Source organism: Dromiciops gliroides, chromosome 1 (genome assembly GCF_019393635.1).
Source record: "Dromiciops gliroides isolate mDroGli1 chromosome 1, mDroGli1.pri, whole genome shotgun sequence".
Classification (NCBI taxonomy): domain Eukaryota; kingdom Metazoa; phylum Chordata; class Mammalia; order Microbiotheria; family Microbiotheriidae; genus Dromiciops; species Dromiciops gliroides.
The window spans coordinates 652,043,163-652,066,907 of NC_057861.1; the positions used below are offsets into that span (position 1 = coordinate 652,043,163).

Here is a 23,745-nt window from a genome sequence, read left to right on the forward strand (position 1 = left end):
TTATTACAAGAAACTAAAGGGAGTGAGGGTGAGATCAAACAATATGAATAGGTAGACAGATGTGATGGGACCAGCTTGGCCACCCCAAAACCACAGGCATAGCCTGCAGCTATCATCTGGAAAGTCAGAGAATCCACATTTTCCTGTTGTGTCCCAGAGACCTATTGCCCCCAGCTGTTCTGCAAGGCTGAAGGACTTGGAAACAACTTTAAAAAATATAACTGGAAGGGGTTCCCAATCATAGCTCATCGTGAATAAAAACAAAATCTAATCAAAGTTTAAATATAAAAGATTTATAGAAATTTATGTTGTAGAAATATAAAATCAAAATACATCACTATCAAACTTTTTTCCCCATAATGCCTAACTTTTATGCTGAATATTGAATGAATGAATGAATGAATGAATGAATTCACTATCAGGAATTGATTTTCTGCCTTTTGTACTAAAGGAACCAACCTGAATTTCTGGAAATCATCATAAAGAACATGTAAAACTGAATAAAAAGGTAGCAAGCAGCCTGAGCTACAGAAGAGATCTCCCATAGCTCGTCATCTTTTCACCCTATTCCCAAACCCCTCCACTGGCTATAGAGGAATTAGAAGGGAAGTCAGGGTGTTTTCCTGGTTCTGATCATTAGCATGGTAGGTAAGGTATTTGTGGATGCTGAGAATGGTGACGCATAGAGCAAAGAGTATGAAATGTGAAGAAAACATGAGTTTGAGGCTTGGAAATATTATTGGTAGAGTTAGAGAGAGCAGAATAAGAGTGGACCCTGACTGCAGAATCTGAGAGTGTGGGGAATTGGCCCATCAGGCCTCTATAAAAGTACCTTCCAGTCTCCTGTTCGAGGAGATTTGGTACCTGTGAGCCATGTGCTTTATGCCAATCTCCCCATGAAAAGTCCAAGGATTTCTTTCATGGTTTCCCTCCCCCCACCCTTCCCTTCCCTTGCTCCTAAATAAACTACCACCTTATTCTAACTACTTTTGTGTGCAAGAGGGTGTAATTCTTTAAAGAGGAATTCCTAAGAACCCCAACCCCTAACCCTAAACCCGTACCCCATTTCCCACCATATCATTAGGAAATGGGTGGGGTGGGCTCAGGCATAGAATGGACCAGCACTGAACATGAGAGCATGTGTGTGATTAGGGTTTTATTCACAAAGAGGAATTCTCTGATTAGAATTCTGCTTGAATTTCAATGTAGCCTTGAGGGAGGGAAAGAAAAGGGACAGGGAGGGAGAGAGGGAAGGGAGGGAGAGAGGGACAAGGAGAGGGAGAGGGAGGGAAAGAGGAAGAGGGAGGGGGGGTGGAATAGAAATGTTGATTTTGTTTGTTTAAACCCATGGTTATTTCATTGATTAATCGTGGGCATGGAGCTGATCCTAAGTTTTTAAAAGGTATACCTTTGAGGCAATTAGGTGGAGCAGTGGATAAAGTTGGGGGGGGTGGCCTGGAGTCGGGAAGTCCTGAGTTCAAATGTGACCTCAAATATTTGCTAGCTGTAATGACCCTTGATAAATTGCTTAGGCTCAGATTCCTCAATTGTAAAATGGGGATTATAATGGTATCCAACTCTCAGGGGTGTGAGGATACAGTGAGAGGGTATCTGTAAAAGCATTTAACACAGTGCCTGGCACTTAGTGGGCACTATATAAATGCTTATTTTATTCCCCATGCCAAGTTGTACTGAGTCGAGTAATAGGCTCAATGTCTCTCATTTAAAGATGACTCTCACACTATTGGGGAGGCTCTTTAGCAGACCACTGGATGGTGACTTTTTTTTCTATATAGCAAATCATGAAACCATCTGCTGAGATAGGAATATGTGGAGATCTTTGTCTAGATGAGAACATACCAGTACCAGTGAAACCACACTGTTTTTAAGGCTTTAAACGATGGGTAAGTGAAGAAGAAGGAGAAAAGTTAACTCCAGGCTGAAAAAAAAAACTTTAAATGATTCTCCATTATCTACTGGACAAAAATCTAATTGACTTGGACCTTAATAAACAACGTCCTTCACAGAATGGCTTTAATGTTCGTTCTCTCTCTCTCTGTCTCTCTTTCTCCTTCCTTCCTTCCTTCCTTCCTTCCTTCCTTCCTTCCTTCCTTCCTTCCTTCCTTCCTTCCTTCCTTCCTTCCTTCCTTCCTTCCTTTCTTCCTTCCTTCCTTTCTTCCTTCCTTCCTTCTTTCCTTCTTCCCTCCCTCCCTCCCTTCCTCCCTTCCTTTTTCTTTAAAAGATCATGTCTCTCCATCTCACCCAGGCTAGACATACAGGGGCTCCTCCCAGCCAGATCTCATTTCTGATCAAAACAGGATCTCTGAGCTGTTCTGTTTCTGAGCTGAGTTGGTTTCCCCACCTGGTTGGTGACTACCCCTCCTCCCAGGGCTCACTATATTTATGACAAACTTAGTGCAGACACCTGATCCAACTGCAGCCTGAGCTTGAGGTCTGCCAGCCTCAGTTTACCTGTTAGCAGAGATTTTAGGTTTGTGCCACCCCACCCAGCTCCTTTTGTCTTAATTAACAGGAGAATGCATGCTCATCAAGGGCAGAGACAATTCCGTTTTTCTTGTTGTATCCTCAGTAGATGGCATAGTGGCAAGTAGATAGTAGGCAATTAAATGTTCATTCAATTTAATTGAACTGCTACTCCTGTACATAAAATCTTTGCTTGCCCCTACCTCTCTGTCTTTACTCACACTGTGACCCTGCCTGGAATGCCCTGTCTTTCTTCCATGTATGCCCATCTTACCTATGATTTAAGGTCCAGTATTCATCCATTTATGTACTATGTCAACAACTATAAACTAATACTAATAATAACATTCCAAAATGCCATACGGGACTCAGGGAAAAAGCTGTGGGGCTGGTCTCCTCGCGGTTCTCCTTGTTGCGGTTCCACAACAACAACCTGACCGTGGGCTGGTAGGCCAGTTTCTAATGGAGAAAGCCTTATGGTGCATTCCAGATTCACCCTCCTCTCATAATCAAAACTGATCACATTCTTATCGATTGCTCTGGATAGGCCATAGACCTCAGGCACCTCCAGTGCCCTGGTGCTCATCCGGACGATGCTACAGTCGGGCTCCAGGAGATAAACCCGAAGAATAAAAGTTTCTGTGAAGGTTTCAGTTTCTGTAAATCTTTAAAAGGAAAGAGAACAAAATCAGAATTGTTGATGACTCATCCTGACTGTCAAATAGACTTTTGGTTGTTTCTTAGATTCAAGGCCAATTCTCATCCAAGTCACAAATTAATCAGTTTTTCTCTCCTTGCTACTCAAGCCCACCCTTCTTATGCTGTATCCTTTCCTGGGAGGCAGGAGGATGCATGGGAAAGTGTGATAGAGAATGAGATGTATCTTTTTGGACTTGGCTCCTGTGGGAATTGATTTTGCTTGACCATGCTTGTTTCAAGGATTTTTTTTTTCTAAAGGGAGGAAAGATAGAAAGGGGGAAAGAAGAAATGAAGAGAGGGAGGGAGGGAAGGAGGAAGGAAGGAAGGAAGGAAGGAAGGAAGGAAGGAAGGAAGGAAGGAAGGAAGGAAGGAAGGAAGGAAGGAAGGAAGGAAGGAAGGAAGGAAGGAAGGAAGGAAGGAAGGAAGGAAGGAAGGGGGTGCTAGATTTGGAAGAGATAGATAGGCTTTACATTCAAATCCTGTTTACTTTCTACCTGAGTGACCCTGAGCAAGTTAATTAACCTCTCTGTGCTTCAGTTTCCTCATCTGTATTAATAAGGTCTATTTTGAACCTTGAGGTCTGAAAAAACATTTTACAAATATTATCTCGGGGTGGCTAGGTGGCGCAGTGGATAAAGCACCGGCCCTGGATTCAGGAGTACCTGAGTTCAAATCCGGCCTCAGACACTTGACACTTACTAGCTGTGTGACCCTGGGCAAGTCACTTAACCCCCATTGCCCCGCAAAAACAAAAAAACAAAACAAATATTATCTCATTTTATCATCACAATCACACTTTAAAGTAGGTGCTATCATAAACCCTGTTTTACAGATGAGGAAACTGAGGCTGAGATAGACTAAGTGACCTTCCTAGAATCATACTAGTTAGTGTCTGAGGCAGGATTTGAATAATTTTTGGAAGTACAGGGTTAAACATTTGACTCATATAAAATCCAAATGGGATGATCCAAATGTATAACATTGAGAGCTTTGATTATATTCTCTGTTTCAAGTTGGGATCCCAAAAGCCCAGAAGCATTTTTCCATGAAGGAAGCTCTTTGGCTCTGTCCACTGAGCATTTCCTTATATTGGACCTCACACTTGCGCCTTCCTACTACCTTACAATAATCACCCACTGATCAAAGGATATAATAGTTGTATAGAATGAAAATTGAGCCCAAACAGTGTGGCTTACCTGTACAGTCTAAGCTTAATAGCATCTTCATTTAGGATTGGGCAACCATTATGAGTGTACTTTACTTCATTAGGAAGGAAATGACAGTCAAATACCTAATGCATAGTGAATAAAGGATAAGTATTTATGAGAAGCACAGCACAAAATTCTATTCTTTCAAGCTGCCTACTAATTGCCTAGAGAAATGTGTGGGCTGATGGCTATTTATTCTAACAACCATGCATGAAGAGATTTACCCTCCATGCACCTGTGTAGACAGCTGTGCCATGCTCTAAGCATACCTGGTACATAAAAATTGAAACTTACCAAATGGACGCATTAAAGAGTGATTATATGCATCAACAAATGCTTGTTGGATTGGATTGGATCACAAAATTATTTTCATACTCCACTAGTGAATTGGAAATCTGATTCCATTTACAAAAATTTAATATACACACAATTCAAGCATTTACTTTATCTATATCTGAGTATACACATGCACATACAAACATGTCATAAAAGTTATACGTATTTATGTACACTCCAAAATTTATACTTGCATACACACACATAAAGGAAAAGAGTAAGGAACATTTATTAAATGTCTAAAACTATATGCCAGGCACTGTGCTAAATGCTTTAGAAATATTATCTCATTTAATTCTCATAACAACCTTTGAAAGTAGGTGCTATTACTATTCTCATTTTATAGTTGAGGAAACAGAGGTTGACCTAGAGGTTAAATAATTTGTACAGGGTCACACAACTAATAAGTATCTGAGACTAGATGTGAATTCAGGTCTTCCTGACTCTAGGCCCAACTCTATCCACTGTGCCATATAGATGCTTCCATCTATCTATCTATCTATCTATCTATCTATCTATCTATCTATCTATCTATCTATCTATCTATCTATCTATCCATCCACCCACCCATCTATATCTTTCTATCTATATATGTGTGTATGTATATGTGTATATATGCATGCATGTATATGCTTTTAACAAAGCATATTGTCTCTTTTTAAATGCTTTTGTCAGTGAGATGGAGAAAGGCATAGAAATGTACAATGCACATTCATATATATATACATACACATATTTACACACAAATATACACATATACATATATACAAGTATATATATATATATATATATATATATATATTTTTTTTTTTTTTTTTAGTGAGGCAATTGGGGTTAAGTGACTTGCCCAGGGTCACACAGCTAGTAAGTGTTAAGTGTCTGAGGCCGGATTTGAACTCAGGTACTCCTGACTCCAGGGCCGGTGCTCTATCCACTGCGCCATCTAGCTGCCCCTATACAAGTATATTGATACATAAATATGTACATATATCTTTACATGTATATGTATGTATATATACACACACGAACATACCCATCATCATCATCATGCTTTGTTTTAAAAGATGAAGCCCCTGACAGTGGTAATGTGTATTTGTTTTTAGCAATTCTAATCTATACACACATCTAAAAACTGTCTTTATTAACCCTTCCAAAGCAGAGAAGAGAGCAAGAAAACCAATAAAAAACTGCATCTAGTTAAAATTACACAAATTTCATTGCTGCAGTTTGGCCAGAGATAAAAATAATAATTATTATTTACTTAAGGAACCCTATACTCTTTTTAAAAGGGCCTTCTCTAATCTTCAGCTCAGGTCTAGTAGAAAAAAGCTATTTTAGGGGGTCTTGTTTCTCAATGTTTGATATCTGGCTTTTGAGTTTAAGAGCTTACCTTTACACAATCTCAAACAATGTCAGTCAATACAATCCACTCTCAAGATAAGTTTATCACTAATAGAAGTGATTTTCTTTTCCCAGAGACATCATTGGTTTCTCTTTTTAATTGACAACAAGGAAAAAGATAAACAAAAGGCCTTTCTCCATCTTACTGACAAATAGTCATTGTAAAAAAGAGACAATCTGCTTTGTTAAAAGAAACATCTGTTTTATGTTTCCTAATATGTTTTCCTTTTATAAAAGGCGACAACCATAATTGTCTATAAATTTACTAACTAAAACAAAGGAGAGCTAAATCCTTTTCTAATTACTGTCTAGCTTTGTTTTTTTCCACTTCAACTGCTTTTCAATTACAATTTATAATTAAATTGTCACACATTCCTAACTCATTACTCACTTTAATGACAGCGAACTAGTTCAAACTAGAGACACTTTCTCAACATTGTATTTCCTCTTAGAATCCGGGGTGGGAAGTGCTTTGCCACTCCCCCCAAAATGTTTACTGGGACATTTCAAAACATATATTAAACTCCTACTATGTGCTTGGGGACATGCAAAGATAAATTTCTCGATTTTAAAAAATGCAGGGAATTTTGTGAGAAAGCTAATTTCTAAAACAGAGGAAGATACAGAGTCCTGGAGTTCACGTAATTGAATATATCAAGGGACATTGTTGAGCAGAATGCACTTTGTGTGTGCCAATCTAAATCCCTTTTCAAATATCTGATAGGAAATTAAACCTGTTGGTTTTAAGACAAACTTCAGTAATGAAATAAAAACGCTAATTGAGCAGATGTTAAACAAAACATTTTCTGTGCAAACCACATGAAACTGTTCATTACCCAGCGGGGTATTGTTAATACAATTGGCTCTCTAGAAAAGCTTTGGTCTGAATTTGCTATTAAACTATATTAAAGGATAACCTGGTTTTTTTGTGTCTGGGCCTCCTTAGTAGGGTAAATGTGTGAAAACTGAATTCCCTAAGAGTAACTGAACCAGTTTAGAAAAACCTCAACACAATTCCCAACAACATTTGACCTTTGATTCAAAAAGCCATTAATGGATGCTCCTTGCTCTAGGTGAGTTTACAATAACCAGGAAGCATCAGAACACAATAAGATGACGGGCCCATTGGCATCTTTGGAAGATTTTAAAACAAATGGTTTTGTACAATTCTGAAAGTTTAAAAGATGTAGATAAAATAAAGATGAAACTCCTGACATTTCATAGCCTTATCCAGATCCAGAGACAACCCCTAAATCATCAGATTTATCCCTGGAAAATACATATTTTGGAAGTTTTAAGACAAGCTTCCATTTTCCTTAGAATGTGCAAAAGGGTGTCAATCAATTTCACAACAATAGCATCAATGACAACAACAGTATGATACAGTGAAGAGAGCACTGGGCTCAAAATCAGTAAAACTTAAATTCAAATCCTGCCTCAGATACTGACTCTGAGCAAGTGGTTTAACCTCTTTCTGCCCTAATTTTCTACTCTATGAATCTGAAGTAAAAATAGCACCTACTTCACAGGATTGTTGTGAAGATCAAATCAGATAATATATGTAAAGCATTGAGCCAACCACGAAGCACTAAAAACAAAATCTAGCTATTATTGTTTACAGTGCTTCATAATTAATTACAAAGGTCTTATAAGAACTCCCCATCTTCCCCTTCAATAAATTTGTCTCCTTGCATGTATGTATAGGCCGCAGTTTCCTCATCTATAAAAATGAAAAGGTAAATGAAATAGCCTCTAAGGTATCTCTTAGCTCTGAATCAATAATTATATGATTCCCTAGGCAGTGGATATAACACTGGATCTGGAGTCAGGAAGACCTAAGTCCAAATACTGCCCCAAACCCTTATTAGCCAGGAAACCCCAGGCAACTATGTTAACCTGTGTCTGTCTCAGTTTCCTTGTTTATAAAGTGGGGGTAAAAATAGCATCTATTTCCAAGAGCTGTTGTAAGGATCAAATGAGATAATGATAAAGCATGGTGTCTGGCACATGGTAGCACTATATAAACATTAGTCATTATTATTAGATCATCTATGTGAGTGCTTTGCAAACCTTACAATGCTATATAGATACTGGATATTATTACCCCACGACAAGATGATCTCTGACATCCCTTCCAGGTCTCGATCCTCAATCCTATGGACTAGATTGTCAAAATATAAGGTAATATGACAGGCTGAGGGGTGAGTGCACGGGTGTTAAAAGTACAAAAGGATTGGGAACTGTTGCCCAAGGGCCTGAAGCAGCTGTGGTTGGTCTTCCTTCAGCATTTTCAGAGTCTCATCTAAAGCTCTTTGGCTGGCAAATCGGGCACAAATCTCAGAGTAGTACAAGCTCTCAGGAGATTCTGAGTATCTGATGACTGCCACAGAAGGTCTTACTACACCCAAGGGTGTCTTCTCCATGATGTTGTGATTCTTTCTAAATTGGGCTAGAAACAGAATGTGATGATTTTTTTTTAAAAGGGGGTGGGGAGGAGGGTCCATAACTAACCATCTGGGTGAAAAAGGGAAAAAAATTGAACCACTTTTAATTTTGTCTGGGGCACCTCATTATCCTCCTCCTCTGTCATTTTAGGAAACCTTTGAACAAAATCAGAGTGTGTCTGCTTCAGTCTATGGAGGGGATAAAAATACTCTCAGCTCAGCAGCAAGGTCCAAACTCCCCAGTCCTTCCTGGGAATGATACATGGTTTTGAGTCCTACGTATTTGGTTGGGGGGGAGCCGGGGCAAATTTTAATCTACATAAGGTAAAAGAAGCCTGTGATATTAGGGCTACATAAAAGCATGGAGAATGGAACACCACACAGGAGTTCAAGTCTTAGATATTTCACTCACTAGCTATGTGACAATGAGCCAGTTTCTTCCCCTTGCACCCTCAACCTCCTAATCTGTAAAAAGGGAACAATAATACTGGAACTCACAATGTGGTTGTGTTGAAAGCATTTTAGGGAAGCATTATGATGCTATAGAAATTTTAACTATTATTTTTGTTTGGTTTGGGTTTTTTGTTTTGTTTTGTTTTTTAGTGAGGCAATTGGGGTTAAGTGACTTGCCCAGGGTCACACAGCTAGTAAATGTTAAGTGTCTGAGGCCGGATCTGAACTCAGGTACTCCTGACTCCAGGGCCAGTGCTCTATCCACTGCGCCACCGAGCTGCCCCATTTTTAGCTATTATTGGTGTGCACCATCATGACCCTGTAAGAATTGATTTGGGGACCCCCATCTTTGGCTAAAATTAGACAAGAGGAAGTGCAGGTGGTGGCAGCAGCGGCCAGCCACATCCACAGAGCTAGAGACGCACGGGGGCGGGGGGGGGGGGGAATAGGAAGCAGTTGAATTTGTTGGCCAAGGTCCTATATCCTACTTGTCTTTGTCCTTATCTCTAAATTTATTCTCATCAATAAACCCTGGGTTTTTTTTTTTTTGCTTTAATTGAAAGTAGGCTTTTTAATCTAGTTTCTTGTTAGTCTGGGAGAAGCAGTTGGGGAGGGGGCAGGCCCTTACAGATTGGCCCACACAAGGCTTAAGGAACTTGGGAGATCTTTTTTTTTTTTTTTAATCCCTTACAGATTGGAAGCTCCAGCCAGCCAGGAGTTTACAGACTTTCGAGGCATATAGGAGCTTACAACCCACACGTTAAGAAAATCAGATCCACAGGAAAAAAAATTAGGGATCATCACCTTGGAGAACAATTCCAATATTTTATAGATTAGGAAATTACACCCAAAGAAGGTAAGGGATTTTCCTAAGGTCATATGTGTAAGTGAATAGCAGACCTTGAGTCCAGGTCCAGTGTTCTTTCCCTGGCACCATATTGAAAACTTCTAAGTTAAGAGGGTAATTCTCCTATTTACAAAAGCACTGACTACAAGATGGTCAGCAGCAGCAGTAGTAGTAGTAGTAGTAGTAGTAGTAGTAGTAGTAGTAGCTGGTATTTATGTAGCACTTTAAGTTTTACAAAGTGCTTTTAAAAATATCATCTCATTTTATCCTCACAACAACTCTGGAATGTAGGTGCTCTCATTATCCTGAATTTACAGATGAGGAAAGTGATGCATATAGAAATTAAATGACTTATGACTCGCCCAGGGTCATACAGCTAGTACTGTATATGAGGCTGGATTCAAACTCAGGGCTTCTTGACTTCAGGTTTGGCGCTCTATCCATTGTACCAACTAGAAAGCTTTGATGATGGTTGATGACGGTAATGATGATGGCAGCTAACATTTATATAGTACCATGTGCTAGGTACTGTGCTAAATTCTTTACAAGTATTATCTCATTTGATTGTCACAACAACTTTGAGAGTGTTATTATTATCCCTACTTTATAAATGAGGAAACTGACTCAAACGGAAGTTAAATGACTTGCCCGTGGTTACACAGCTAGTAAGTGTCTGAGGTAAAATTTGATTTCGGGTCTTCCTGACTCTTATCTATTATGCCACCTAGCTACTTCTAGTAGGGTCCCCTAATATAGTTTAAGAGATTTGATTTACTGAAAGACAAATTTACATCCAATTTTAGAACATATCTACAGTTACAGACATGTCCTTTCTCTCTTACCTTCTTCCTCCTTTTCCCTAGCTCCTTTTTCCCCTTCTTCTTCTTCTTCTACCTAAGGCCTAGCATCCACAGGCATGACTTTGTTCCACTGATTAAATTCAAGACTCAATTCCAGATCTTATCTGTAGTGTTTATTTGATCATTTTAATGTGCTTCTGCTAGTGAATGAACACAGGCCTGGAGGGTCGGTACTTACTAGACAAATAAAACATACATGCACACATACACCTCCATGCAATGCTATGGAACGGAAAATGCCTGGTATCACATACCTGAGGAGTGAGTTTCCCAACCCTCTGGGTTATTGGTTCATTCATCACAACTTCCACTTTGCAGGCATCTTTTTCCTTGGGTATAGAAAACTGCAGGTCCTCCCGTGACAGAAAAGCAGAGCGGCCCTTCGCCACCTTCACCCCGTGGTTGACACTGATGAAGGATGAGCTGGTGCCTTGCAGGACAAGCAGCAGGCAGAGAAACACTCCACTGGATCCAAGAAGGTTCATGTTATCAGGGGGTCACGAGCTTCCTTCCAGGAAAAAGGCTTAAACAAAAGAAGGCTTCCCTTTCTCCTTTGGGACCATCAACACATACTCCAAAGGGCTAGGCTAGGAGAAGAATCCAGACGACATGCACAGAGATTGCTGTAGGCTCCCCCTTCTTGAAATCTGGAGAATGAGGCCTTTCAAGAAATCCTGGAGCTTTTTTTTTTTTTTTAATAAAACTCGCTGATCAATCCTGACAACGCCAGAAAGATTAATGGACTTTCTGAGTGCTTTTCTAATCCTGCAAATAGGAGAAGGGGTAGGGGAAAGGGAGAGAGAGAGAGCAAAAGAAGGACTTTGCTATTCAGGAGATCCAAGTGACAAAGGAATCTTTCAAACCTCCTTTCATTTCAGGTAAATTAAAAACAAATAAACTAACCTGACCTCTGAGCCCATCTGAAAGGTGATGGGGCCAACTCATTATCCAGCTTGTGGGACCTGGGCTTCCTGACTTTCTTAAAAGCAATCTTGATGGTCATTGGGTGGTCCCAGAGGAGAATTACTACCTTTGACCTCAAGATAAATGGATATAACTTATTCCCTCTTAGTCTAGAGAAAGTTACTGAACTCCGATATTCTACTCCCTTGTTTGTCCTATGAAGTGACTACTAGATAATTGGGTCGCCAAGGGAAAGATTAGTTTTCCTCAGCATATTGCTTGAAAATTACTATGCCTGAGAAGGGATATATCAGAAAGGTGGGGAGGGGAGGAGGATTGAAGTAGAAAGAACATTCGATTTGTAATTAGGAGGAACCAGATCAAGGATTCGTAAAAACCTTTTGGGCAGTCTGTTGAAGTCAATGGACCCCTTATCAAAATAATGTGATTAAACACATAAAATAAAACACTTAGAGATTACCAAGGACATCAATGATACCAGAAAACAGCTATCATTTTCTTTAAAGTTCACAGATCCCAGGTTTCTTTTGAACTTCTTTTGAATTTTCTTTTGAACCCACATCTCTTTTGAACTTTCTTATTTCTGTCAATGACATCCCTTTCCTTTGAGATACCATGGTTCACATCCTTTGATGTCATCCTTAACTTCCCACTCTCCCTATTTCACACATCCAATGAGTTGCTGGGTATTGTTAATTCTACTACCAAAACATCTCTCACATCCAACCCCTTCTCTCCACTCACACAGATATCAACCTAGTACAGGCCTTTATTTCTGAGCTGTACTAAGCAATAACCTCATTATTTGGTCTCTGAGCCTCAAGACTCTCCCCACTTCCATCCATTCTCTACACTCCCAATATGGTAACTGCCAAAATGAGATTCCTAAAGTACAGGTCTCACTTTGTCACTGCCCTACTCAAACTCTACTGGTTAATTCTAGATTCAAATATTCCATCTTTGTCTATTCTTTTTAAATGAATATTTTGCATAAGTTTTATAACAGAAATGATTATTAATAGAGTCATATACCGCAATTTCCACAGGACAAGGACTCAATCTTTGATTTCATTGACATAGGAAACTTCCAGTTGAAGATACTCCATCGGGGCAGCTAGGTGAGGCAGTGGATAGAGCACCGGCGCTGGATTCAGGTGTACCTGAGTTCAAATCCAGCCTCAGACACTTAACACTTACTAGCTGTGTGACCCTGGGCAAGTCACTTAACCCCAATTGCCTCATTTAAAAAAAAAAAAGAAAAGAAAAAGAAGATACTCCATCTACTGATGCAGATGGGCTCCTTCCCTGCAATTTAGTTTTAGATGCATATATGCTCTTATTTTCATCTTCACAACCCTGTAATGTAGTTCTCATGAGAACTATTATTCCTCTTTTCCAGAGGAAGTAAAAGGCTCAAGAGGATCGAGAGGCTTGACCACAGTCACAGCTTACGAGTAGCAGAGGAAATATTGGCACACCAGTCTTCCATACTATAGCTCCAACAGTCTAACTGCTCCAATATATTGTGCCTCTGCTAATGTTAATATATAGTCTACTGGTACTCTCTAAGAAACAAAATGCGGACAGAGCTAATATAATATACCCATCAGGCTTTACAATCCGTAGAATAGGTACAGCTCAAGACTTTTCTACCCAATGAGAGCTACCAAGAGGAAAATGTTATTCAGTAAAGGATGTTTATAGGAATTATTTCTTTCAAACTTGGATTGACATGTTCTTTCATGTATGTAAATGATTTACAGATACTGCTGTGGGAACACCAAAATACAAGGTTAAAATGGACAGAAGTGGAGACCTTCTTTAACCACCTCATGGTGGTTAAACAGCATGGTTTTGGGCAAGTCTCTTGACCTCTCTGTTTTTGTTACCCCCACCTGTAAAATGGGGATGATTTACTGACTTCCCCCAACCCAAAAGATCTGCTTTAAAGAATAAGATAATGTAAACAAAGAGTTTGAAGTAATAAATTCTATGTAAACATTTTTAAACAGTATATTTCATTGTCTGTGTATTCCATGACAATCTTGGAAGCACCTGAGATTCAATCTATGGTTTAGACAATCAAAGCACTAATAAAACTTTTGGAATACATATGTGATTTATACACACACACACACACACACACACACACACACATATTTAATTTGGCACTTGAAAAGAAGATACAGATCAATATGTCTTTTATTTAATTATTTTTATTTATTTTTTGTGGGGCAATGAGGGTTAAGTGACTTGCCCAGGGTCACACAGCTAGTAAGTGTCAAGTGTCTGAGGCTGGATTTGAACTCAGGTCCTACTGAATCCAGGACTAGTGCCTTATCCCCTGCAATCAATATGTCTTTTAGAACATTTTTCTTTATCACAAATGACCATAAAGCTTACAACATTAACATTTGGGAAAATCCACCCCATTGCAACCATTGATTCATGAGCAATGTGTGACATTCAAATCAATAAGTATTTATTAAGCACCTACTATGTATAAAGCACTATGGTAGGTTCTGGGATATGAACATAAAATGAACAGCAATCCCTGCCCTCTAACAGCTTACTTGTATCACTTTACCCTTAAAGGGATCTGCAGTTCTTAGAATCATTCACTTTTTATGGAACCACCAAATACCTGATCCCAAATCTTTATATGTGATCAACATTGGCTCTACCTACATATAACCAACCTACGTGCACATGTCTGTGCTGAAGTGAACTGGCCCTTCTGTGTGATTGGAAATATAGGTCTGGCTCTCAAACTTCATAGAATCTCACAATTGGAAGGGAGTTAAAGGGTTATCTTAGCCCAACTCACACCCAAATAAGAATCTAAGTTCCCTAGAAAGGATTCTTATTCAAGAACAAGGTGGTGGTAGAGATGGTGGTGGGGTGTGTGTGAGTGTGTGTGTGTGTGTGTGTGTGTGTGTTTTCTCAGCAGAATGACAATCTCCACCTCCACCAGTATTGTATATAAAGCATTTGATTCTCTCTCTTAATCTCCCGACAAAGAATATTTGTACTATGGGCATGAACTAAAACATCCAATCATAAATTGACTATAATCTAATAACAGGCAAAGGCTCCCCAGGTATTGAATAAAGTTTTGTTGAACTAAAAAGAATAGAATGTAATTCCTTAAGGAAAAAGATTGTTTTATTTATTATCTGTGCTTCCAACGCCTAATACAGATATTTATTTAATTAAATTGAAGAACGCCTAATAACCATGTTAACTACGCATCCATTTAGGCTTTCCAAGTTGTGTAGTTTGATGAGGATGGATCAAACATACATATCAATTTAAATATTTAACTACCTTAAATAGAAATCAAAATATGCATTTTAAAAATATCACACCCTACAAAATACAAGAACCTACATGATAAATTCCTGCTCAAAATAAGCCCTAGTTAAAAGTTTGCCTCTAAAAGATTTCATATTCTTTTTTTCAGAAAATGGAAGCTGTGTACTGTTTTTCTCTTCTCGTTTCAGTGACCAACAAGTTTTTAGAATTAAATCTAATATCTGATTATAAATATCAGCTTATCTCAAGTTCCTGAGAAAACATATTTCCTCCACTTCCTTTGTTTCAATTTCATACCTGATTGTGTGACTTTGCACTTTAATATTATGTGTAAGAAAGATAATTTTAAATCTTAATATATATTTTTAAATTGGCTATTTTTTAAAAAGGTGTTTTTGATAATATCGTAGAACAAGCCTCTTTAAAGAAGCCAAATACACTGTTCTAAAATAAGATAAATATAAAAATTCCTAAAAACACAACCAGAGACAAAACTGAAAATAAAATACAACACTGAGCCTGTACTAGAAATACCATGAAACAGTCTGCCAGAATCACGAAGTCATTGCCGTCATAGTGTTATGGGCCCAGAGCACCCCAGAAGTTCTCTGGGGTACATCAAGGAACCTTCTCCTTGAGACACTAAACCAAAGGACAGACACACCTAAAGAGATAAGTGGAACCAGATCAGACTGAGCTAGCTCCAGGACCCCCACCCTTCTTTCCAGTCTCCCTCACCCCTGGGGAGATAAATTTGGGTGTGGCTGCTGCCTTTGTCCAGAGAGATGGCTAGAGAGATCTGCAGCCACCCCCTCACCCAACTCCTCCAGGCACCACCAGTGGGGGATGGTCTTCCCTCAGTAGAGGAACTTTCCACAGTCAGATGGTCACCCCCATCAGTCCTCTATAAAAGTACCTGCTAGTCTCCTGCTCGAGGAGATTGGTATCTCAGAGCCAAGCTCTGTGCCATGCCTTCTCCCCATGAGAAGTCCAAGGATTTCCCTCATGGTTTCCCTTCCCTTCCCCAGCCCCTAAATAAACTACTATCTTATTCTAATTGCTTTTGTGTGCAAGAGGGTGTAATTCTTTAAAGAGGAATTCCTAAGGACCCCAAACCCCCTACCCTATTTTCCCCGTGACAATAGGATCATAAATTTAGACCTGAAAGAGACCTCAGAGATTATCTAGTGTTATCCCCTTAGTCTATGGATGAGGAGTTCCAAAGAGATAACATGATTGTTCAAGGCAATATAGGTAATAAATAATAGTAATAACGCTGGGATTTGTACTCAGGACCTCAGACTCCAAAATTAGCATACTTTTCACTCTGCCACATGCCCTCTCATCAGAAAAAGTGATCCTTGTGACATGGCGGTTGGGACATATCAAGGAATTAAGGGACTATTAAAGTTTAAACTGACCAACTAGCTATCAGGACAGACACACCTAAGAAGTAGGGGGAGATTGAATTCTATAGCTGGAAAGTCCATTGGGCGTGGCTACTACCTAAACTAGAAGACAGAGATAAACTCCAGAGTTTGGGACTATCATTCCAAAAGAAACATCCCACCCCCATTCAAGTTTTCCCTACCCCCAAAGGGAACTTTCCATTTTCAGGTGGTCAACCTATCCATCCTCTATAAAAGCCTTGGCCTCCCTTTCTGGTGGAGGAGAAAAATGTCTCCAAGCCATCTCCTCCCCAAGAGGAGAGGAAGTCTTCCCTCTTGGTCACTTTCTCCATTGCCCAAATAAAAGGCCATGTTTATTCTAATTGGAATGTGTGTGAGAGTTTTAATTCTTTAGAGAGGAATACCTAAGGACCCCCACCATCTATTTCCCCTGTGACACTTCTGTTTACCAGAGTACAAGATTCAGGTAAATAAATATTCCTCTCCTGATGTACCTGATACTGTTGAACACAAATGGAATTTGGTAAAGTAGGAAATTATAATGTACACAGGGAGTGGATTCTATTTCACCAGTCGGGGGGCGGGGGGGGGGAGGGTTACCAAAGGTTTAAAAGTCTCTACCTCCTATCAGTCTCCCCTAAAGACTACCCTTGGCAGAGACAGGTATGTATGTTTTCCTCTAATTGTATTCCCCTGCCACCCACTCAGCCAACAGCTGAAACAAATTCCCTTTGAAAACCCAGGGATGTCTTGAATTATATGATGGGGAAGCAAAACAAGTGCTTTGATCAGGATTCAAGTTCCTGATCTTGGTATATGTTGTGAATTACTAACCTCTCCTTCTCTAACCATTACCATTACCACCACCACACCACACCACACCACACCACACCCACCCACCCACACACACACACACACACACACACACACACACCCCACCTTTAAAAAGAAAAAGAAAGCCATCATGTCTCAGCCTTCTTTTTTGTCTCATTTTCCAAATTTTCATTTCTAGGTCTTTTAAAAGGGTATTTAAGTATCGCCCGAAATAAGAAAAGACCAAAAAAGAGAACCAATTAAGTCAATCAAAGTATGTATTGTTTCCTGTTTGAGAGCTGGAAGGTTAATCAACTCTGTTTCAATCCATCTCTCCTTTAAAAGGATATCACATGTTTCTTGGCTTTGTTTTATGGGAAAGGATGGCTTTTCCAATATTCATCAAACATCTCATTGTTCTTTAAGTTAGGTATTCAGTTTAGCTTATCACTAATCAGTCAAAGGTCCTGGTTTCCTGTTCAACAAGATATGGGGGCAAGAGCTGATTTTTCAAATTACATGGCAAAACATGTTCCTTAACTCTAGAGATATGGTCAGAGTTTAAGCAGGTAAGAAAACATTCTCACAAGGAACTGAATTCCTGATGTATAGCCATTTTAAAAGGGCAAAAAAGAAAAAGGAGTGAATTAATTCTAGTTCCCCATCAACATACCATACTGAAGGAAGACTGGTCAAATTTCTCTAAAGTAAAGGATCTTACCCTCTTTTGTGTCATAGATCCTTTTGACAATCTGGTGAAAACTAATGTTTTCTTCTCTACATTAATATTTTGACATCTGTTTTTATTTTTTAATTTAATTTAATTTTTTCCATGAACAAAAATCTATTTTATTTTCTTCTGCCTCTCCATTGAGCAAAAAAGAAAAAGAAAATTCTTGTAAAAAATATATAGTCACGCAAAACAAATTCCTACATTAGCAATATCCAAAAAATATATGTCTCAATTTTCACCCTGCACTCATCACCTCTTTGTCAGAGAGAGGCACCATGTTTCATCATTAATCCTGTGGTTAGTCATTGTGTTGATAAGAGTTCTTATGTCTTTCAAAATTGTTTGTCTTTACAACGTTATTGTTACTGTATAAATTGTTCTCCTAGTTCTGATCACTTTACTTGGCATTAGTTCATTCGAATCTTCCCATATTTCTCTAAGATCATGCCTAGAAAAAAAAATTCTATTACATTATTATACTATAACTTGTTCCTCTATATCCCACTTGATGGATACCCCCATAATTTCCAGTTCTATATTACACTAAAAAGAACTGCTATAAATATTTTTGTATATATGGGTCATTTTATTCTTTCTTTGAATTCTTAAGGTTAAAGGCCAAATAGTGGTATCACAAAGGCATAAACAATTTAGTAGCTTTTAAGGCATGGTTCCAAATCGATTTCTAGAATAGCTGGCACAGTTCACAGCTCTACCAACAGTGTGTTAATACACCTATTTTCCTGGAACTCATCCAATATTTATCTTTTTTGTCAACTTTGACAATCTGATGAGTATAAAGGAGAACTTCAGAGTTGCTTTAATGTGTATTTCCCTAATTATTAGTGATTTGGAGCATTTTTTAAAATATGGTTATATCTTCCCTGCTCACATAATTTGACTATTTATGAACTAGGGAGCCTATATTCATAATTTAAGGGAATGCTAAATTCCAATTAGAGGTTAATGAAAATAAAGATAAAATTTTTCCTTCCCAAATAAGTTCCATGGGCCCCTTGAAATATATTCATGGGCTCCAAGTTAAGAACTCTTGCTCTAAAGAAAAATTAAAGGGTATGAATTTGGCTTTTGTGAAGGAGTCTCTCATTGTTACTAGTCTTCTACTAGTCATTACTTGCAACTTCATATTTATAACACCACCTCAGGGACCACTTCCCCAACTCATATGCACATTGGCAGGCTGGCTAGATTCCCCAGAAGGCAAATATACCAGCCTCAGAATTCTAGGGGTCACTGGGGAGATGAGTTTCTAGTATTATTACTCATTGGCCCCCACTGGTGTGCAGAACTCCCATGGACAATTGGTCAACCAGACTTAAGTACCTTTAAGAAAAGGCATTTATTTTGTGATGGCTAAGAACTGGAAGATGATGCTCATCAATTAGGGAATGGCTAAACAAGCTGTGGTATGTGATTGTGATGGAATATTATTTTGCTATATAAAATGACGAGAAAGATGATTTCAGAAAAATCTGGAAAGACTTACATGAACTGATGAAAAGAGAGCAGAACCAGGAGAATGTCGTACAGAGTAACAACAATACTGTACAATGAAGAATTGTGAATGACTTAGCTGTTATCAGTAATACAATGATCCAAGACAATCCCAAAGAGCTATTGAAATATACTATCCACCTCCAAAGGAAGAACTGATACTATCTGAATACAGAGTAAAGCATGCTATTTTTCACTTTCTTTCTATTCAAATTATCTGTACAAAATGACTAAAATGGAAATGTTTTACATGATTGCACATGTATAAAATATATATTATTGTTTACCATCTTAGGGAGGAGAGAGTGAATGGAGGGAGGGAGGGATAGAATTCAAAACTTTTTTTAAATGTTAAAAATGTTTTCACATGTAATTGGGGGAAAATGAAATATTATGTTAAGAATGTATTTGCTGAGAAAGTATAGCAAGTATAGCAAGAATAATAGTTATAAAAACATTCCTATCAAACCAAAGGTATGCCTTCCCCTTGCATATACAAGATACCTGGGAAAAGTAGGTTCAAATATAGAATAAGGTGGTAGTGGGGCATACTTTTAAAGAATATATATGATAAAGGGGCAACTCACAGCTTATAATTACTTTTTGGTTTTGGTTTGTTTGTTTGTTTGTGGGGTTTTTGTTTGTTTTGTTTTGTTTTTTTGTGGGGCAATGAGGGTTAAATGACTTGCCCAGGATCAACACAGCTAGTGAGTGTCAAGTGTCTGAGGCTGGATTTGAACTCAGGTCCTCCTGAATCCAGGGCTGGTGCTTTATCCACTGTACCACCTAGCTGCCCCCACAGCTTATAATTATTGGAAGTCATTTTCTCATATTGTAGAATCTTCACGAATTTCCCCTTAACTCTCCAAGTGTTCAGAGGATTGCTCTCCTTCAAAAATCCATAGCTAATACTTCTCTCCACCTTGAATGGTCATACTTCCTGAAGTTGACTTGCAGTGTCTAGTTTTTTGTGTGTCATTTGGTTGTGTGTCAGTTTTGTGTGTCATTCAGTTCCCTATGCAGATGTTACCATTAATTACTACTGCACTGGATACTGCTATTAGCTTTGGTGGACCGGGAAACTCCTTCCTCTAAGAGTGATTCCCTTTCAGGAACCTGGAATTCTCAGCTCCTGAATTTAGAGTCCTCTGTCACTTGACTCGCTTGCTACTCAAATGACTTATTGTTTATATGTAGCCCCAAAGGTATAACTTGATTTTCTCAAACAATTACAAGATTTTTCCCATGTAGTGTCATCTACCTTTCATTTAATGACCCCCAGTCTTTTCAAATCGATGAAGTACTTGTCTACATATTGTAATGACTTTACAGGAAAATTCCTTAATACCAAGTTTATTTTGTAGATTGGTTAAATGTGGTGGGGTGTCAAACCATCTCCCTTCACATACATTATTTCACTGGGAGCTTATAACAAGCCTACAAGGCAATTACTGTGGAAATTATGTTTCAGTTTATAGATGGGGAAACTGAAGATCAGTGAGGTTAAGCTACTTGCCCACGGACATTTATGTTAGTAAGTACGAGAATTAGAATCTGGACCCATATCTTTATGACTCTAAATCCAGTACTCTATACACTATTTCTATGCTGCCTTTCAAATAAATAGACCAAATTCAAACGCTGCAGAAACAACTTAAAAGAACCTTATTTTAAATAATAAGAGTATGAGGATCTCAGTTCAAAATCAAAGACAATTGGGGTACATCCATCTTAAAAATAAGATCTCGTATTACTCACTATAGGGTCACCATTTGGGTCTGTTTTGATTTGGGGTGGGAAAGACATTCCAAAAATATGTATATGTCTATGTGTGGAGGGATAGATGGATAGATGGATAGATGGATAGATGGATAGATGGATAGATGGATAGATGGATGGGAAGGTGGGTGGGTAGGCAGATAGATAGACACACATATACATATATATATATGTTTGTGTATATAATATTGAGAATATTCCTCTTTTTTTGCAAAGATAGTTTGGTACAATGGAAAGAGTGTTAGATTGAAATTCAGAAGAGATCTGAATTTAGATCCTGCTTCTGACACACTACTTTTGTGATCATAAGAGAATTCTTTCCGTCTCAGTTTTCTTATACAGAAAGTGGGGGGTAATAATACCTGTAGCATTTACCTAAAAGGGCTATTACAATATTCAAATGAAATTATGTTGGCAAAGTGTTTTGTAGAACCTTAAGTGTTATGTAAAGAATATTGATGATGATGATATTCTGAGAAGAGTGGGATAGAGACATAATGAAAGTGAAGAAAGAGTGTAATAGCTAACGTACTTAGGAGACAAATTACTTGGGCCTTCATGAATGTGTCATTACCTTGACTTGTACTCAGAAATAAACTGATCATCAATATAAATCCCACTTAATAAAAAAAATTTTAGGGGGAAAGTGACTTTTAGGACTATCTATACGAATCTAACCTTTCCCAAGTGCATATATTCCCGAACATTCTTGATGTCAATATATTTATTTTCTTAATCTATAGTTCTCTATTTTACTTCTGTGGAGAGACACCCCATTGTGAATTCCTATTTTTCTCTTCTGCTATGAAAACCATAAATTCTGCTGCTATTTGACACTTTTCATTTCTTTCAAAATTCTCATTTCTCTCTTTAATTATTCTGGACCTTCTATAGTTCCATGTTCTCTGGAGAATCCATATGGTTCTGTGTTTTGAGTGTTGGTTCAATTTTTTTTAATATCTCTTTAGAGATGTTTGCAATTTTTAAAATGTCTCAATACTCATCTCCCCTTCTAATTCCAGTATCTTCTCTTTAGAATTATTTTTTTCTTGTGTTTTCAGTTATTAACTGAATTTTCTTCCTCCTGCCATCTTTGGTGATTTTAATCTTCTTTCCTTATATTCCCTTGTCATTTACCTTTTGAGTACTCTCCCTTTGATATTATATTAACACATAGGACTAGATAGCCAAACTGTCTCAATATTCTTCCATGATGGGAAACTGATTTTTCATCAGCCTCAAGTAGTTTATAGGGGAACAAGCTTGGTGCTAGCTGCATTCCTGTTCCCTGACTTGGCTTGCAGTCCTGTATACTATACCACCTCCTAGTTCTCTCTGTTCTTTAGTCTTCTAGCTGAGCTGAGTCAGTGTTTGCCATTTTTTTTCAAGCTTGGGGAAGGGCAGAGTGAATGTTCCAGGCATTTGTCCTCTTGGAGTTCCCTAACCTTGGAGGTAGCCCAGATAGATGAAAGAAACGTGTGAGATCTGTCTTCTTATGGTTGAGCAGAGTTAAGCTCCACTGTTTATTTCAACAAGATGCTGGGATAAGGGCAGGGGTGGGGAGCACCAGAAGAGATTGCAGCAGCAGAAGGGCCAATCATTGAGGTCCCAAAGCACAAGTACATGGATCAATTTGTGAGCCTGCTGGAGTATGGAGGTTGATGGGTGAAGGGTGCTGAGTGGGCAGTGCTGTAAATCAGCCTTCGTTGGTAGGCTTCTTGCTTTTTTTGTCTTATAGGAGCGACTATAATTGCACTTCCTCAACCACATAATTCTTCTTTGGGGACTTTTTTGAGTGTTGTAGAAATTGGAGAAAATGTCTAGTTGTCCATCTCATTGGTCACATGACCCAGAAGTTTATAATTTATGCAATATATTTGTGATACATTCTCAAAAGGTGTAAGGGTGTAAGGAAGTTTGTTAATCTGAAAAATTCATATATACCTTTAGAACTTGGACTTCTGGGCCCAAAGCCAAGTGCCAAGCCAGACCATCAGGCATAGTATTTCCCTCTACCTTACTTGGACTGCTATCTGACCTCTTGGAGAGTCAGAAAAAAGTTAGTGAGGAGGATATAGGAAGAGCTAGAAGTAAAAACAGGACAAGTGCCCACCAAAGAACTCAAAGGAGTTGATAAACTGCTTCTTAACCATTTGGCCTTGTTGATTTCATAATAGAAACAATTTTTTTGCATGGCTTGTGAGGTTCAGCTGTTTCCCAGCATGACACAGTCTTCATGCCCTGCCATAAACAGGCTCCGAACCAACTGGCCCTTTGCCCACCACTGCATTTTTTCTTCATGAGGAAACCATACACATATATACTAAATACATGTGTATAAACCAATAAGAACAAGATACAAGGAAAACTGTTCTGAAAAGTGAAAAAAAACCAAACCCTTTCTCTGCATTGTTCCTCACAAATTCAAACAAACCTTCTTTGGTCAAGGTCATTTTCTTGAGAAATTTCCTGAACAGAATAAATTGATTTAGAAATGCTTCATTTTTTTCAAAAAAAAATTTTAT

General features: G+C 38.4%; 1 protein-coding gene across 1 annotated transcript in view; it reads right to left on the reverse strand.

Moving 5' to 3' along the window:
* The window catches only part of FREM1 (FRAS1 related extracellular matrix 1), a 176,920-nt gene that overhangs the window by 134,667 nt on the left and 18,508 nt on the right, over positions 1-23,745 (reverse strand). The window contains exons 2-4 of the mRNA XM_043978303.1: positions 10,987-11,497; positions 4,380-4,474; positions 2,848-3,149 (exon numbers count right to left, since the gene is read on the reverse strand). Coding sequence (XP_043834238.1) covers positions 2,848-3,149; positions 4,380-4,474; positions 10,987-11,217 — 628 coding nt within the window. The 5' untranslated portion in view covers positions 11,218-11,497. The remainder of the gene's footprint in view (positions 1-2,847; positions 3,150-4,379; positions 4,475-10,986; positions 11,498-23,745) is intronic.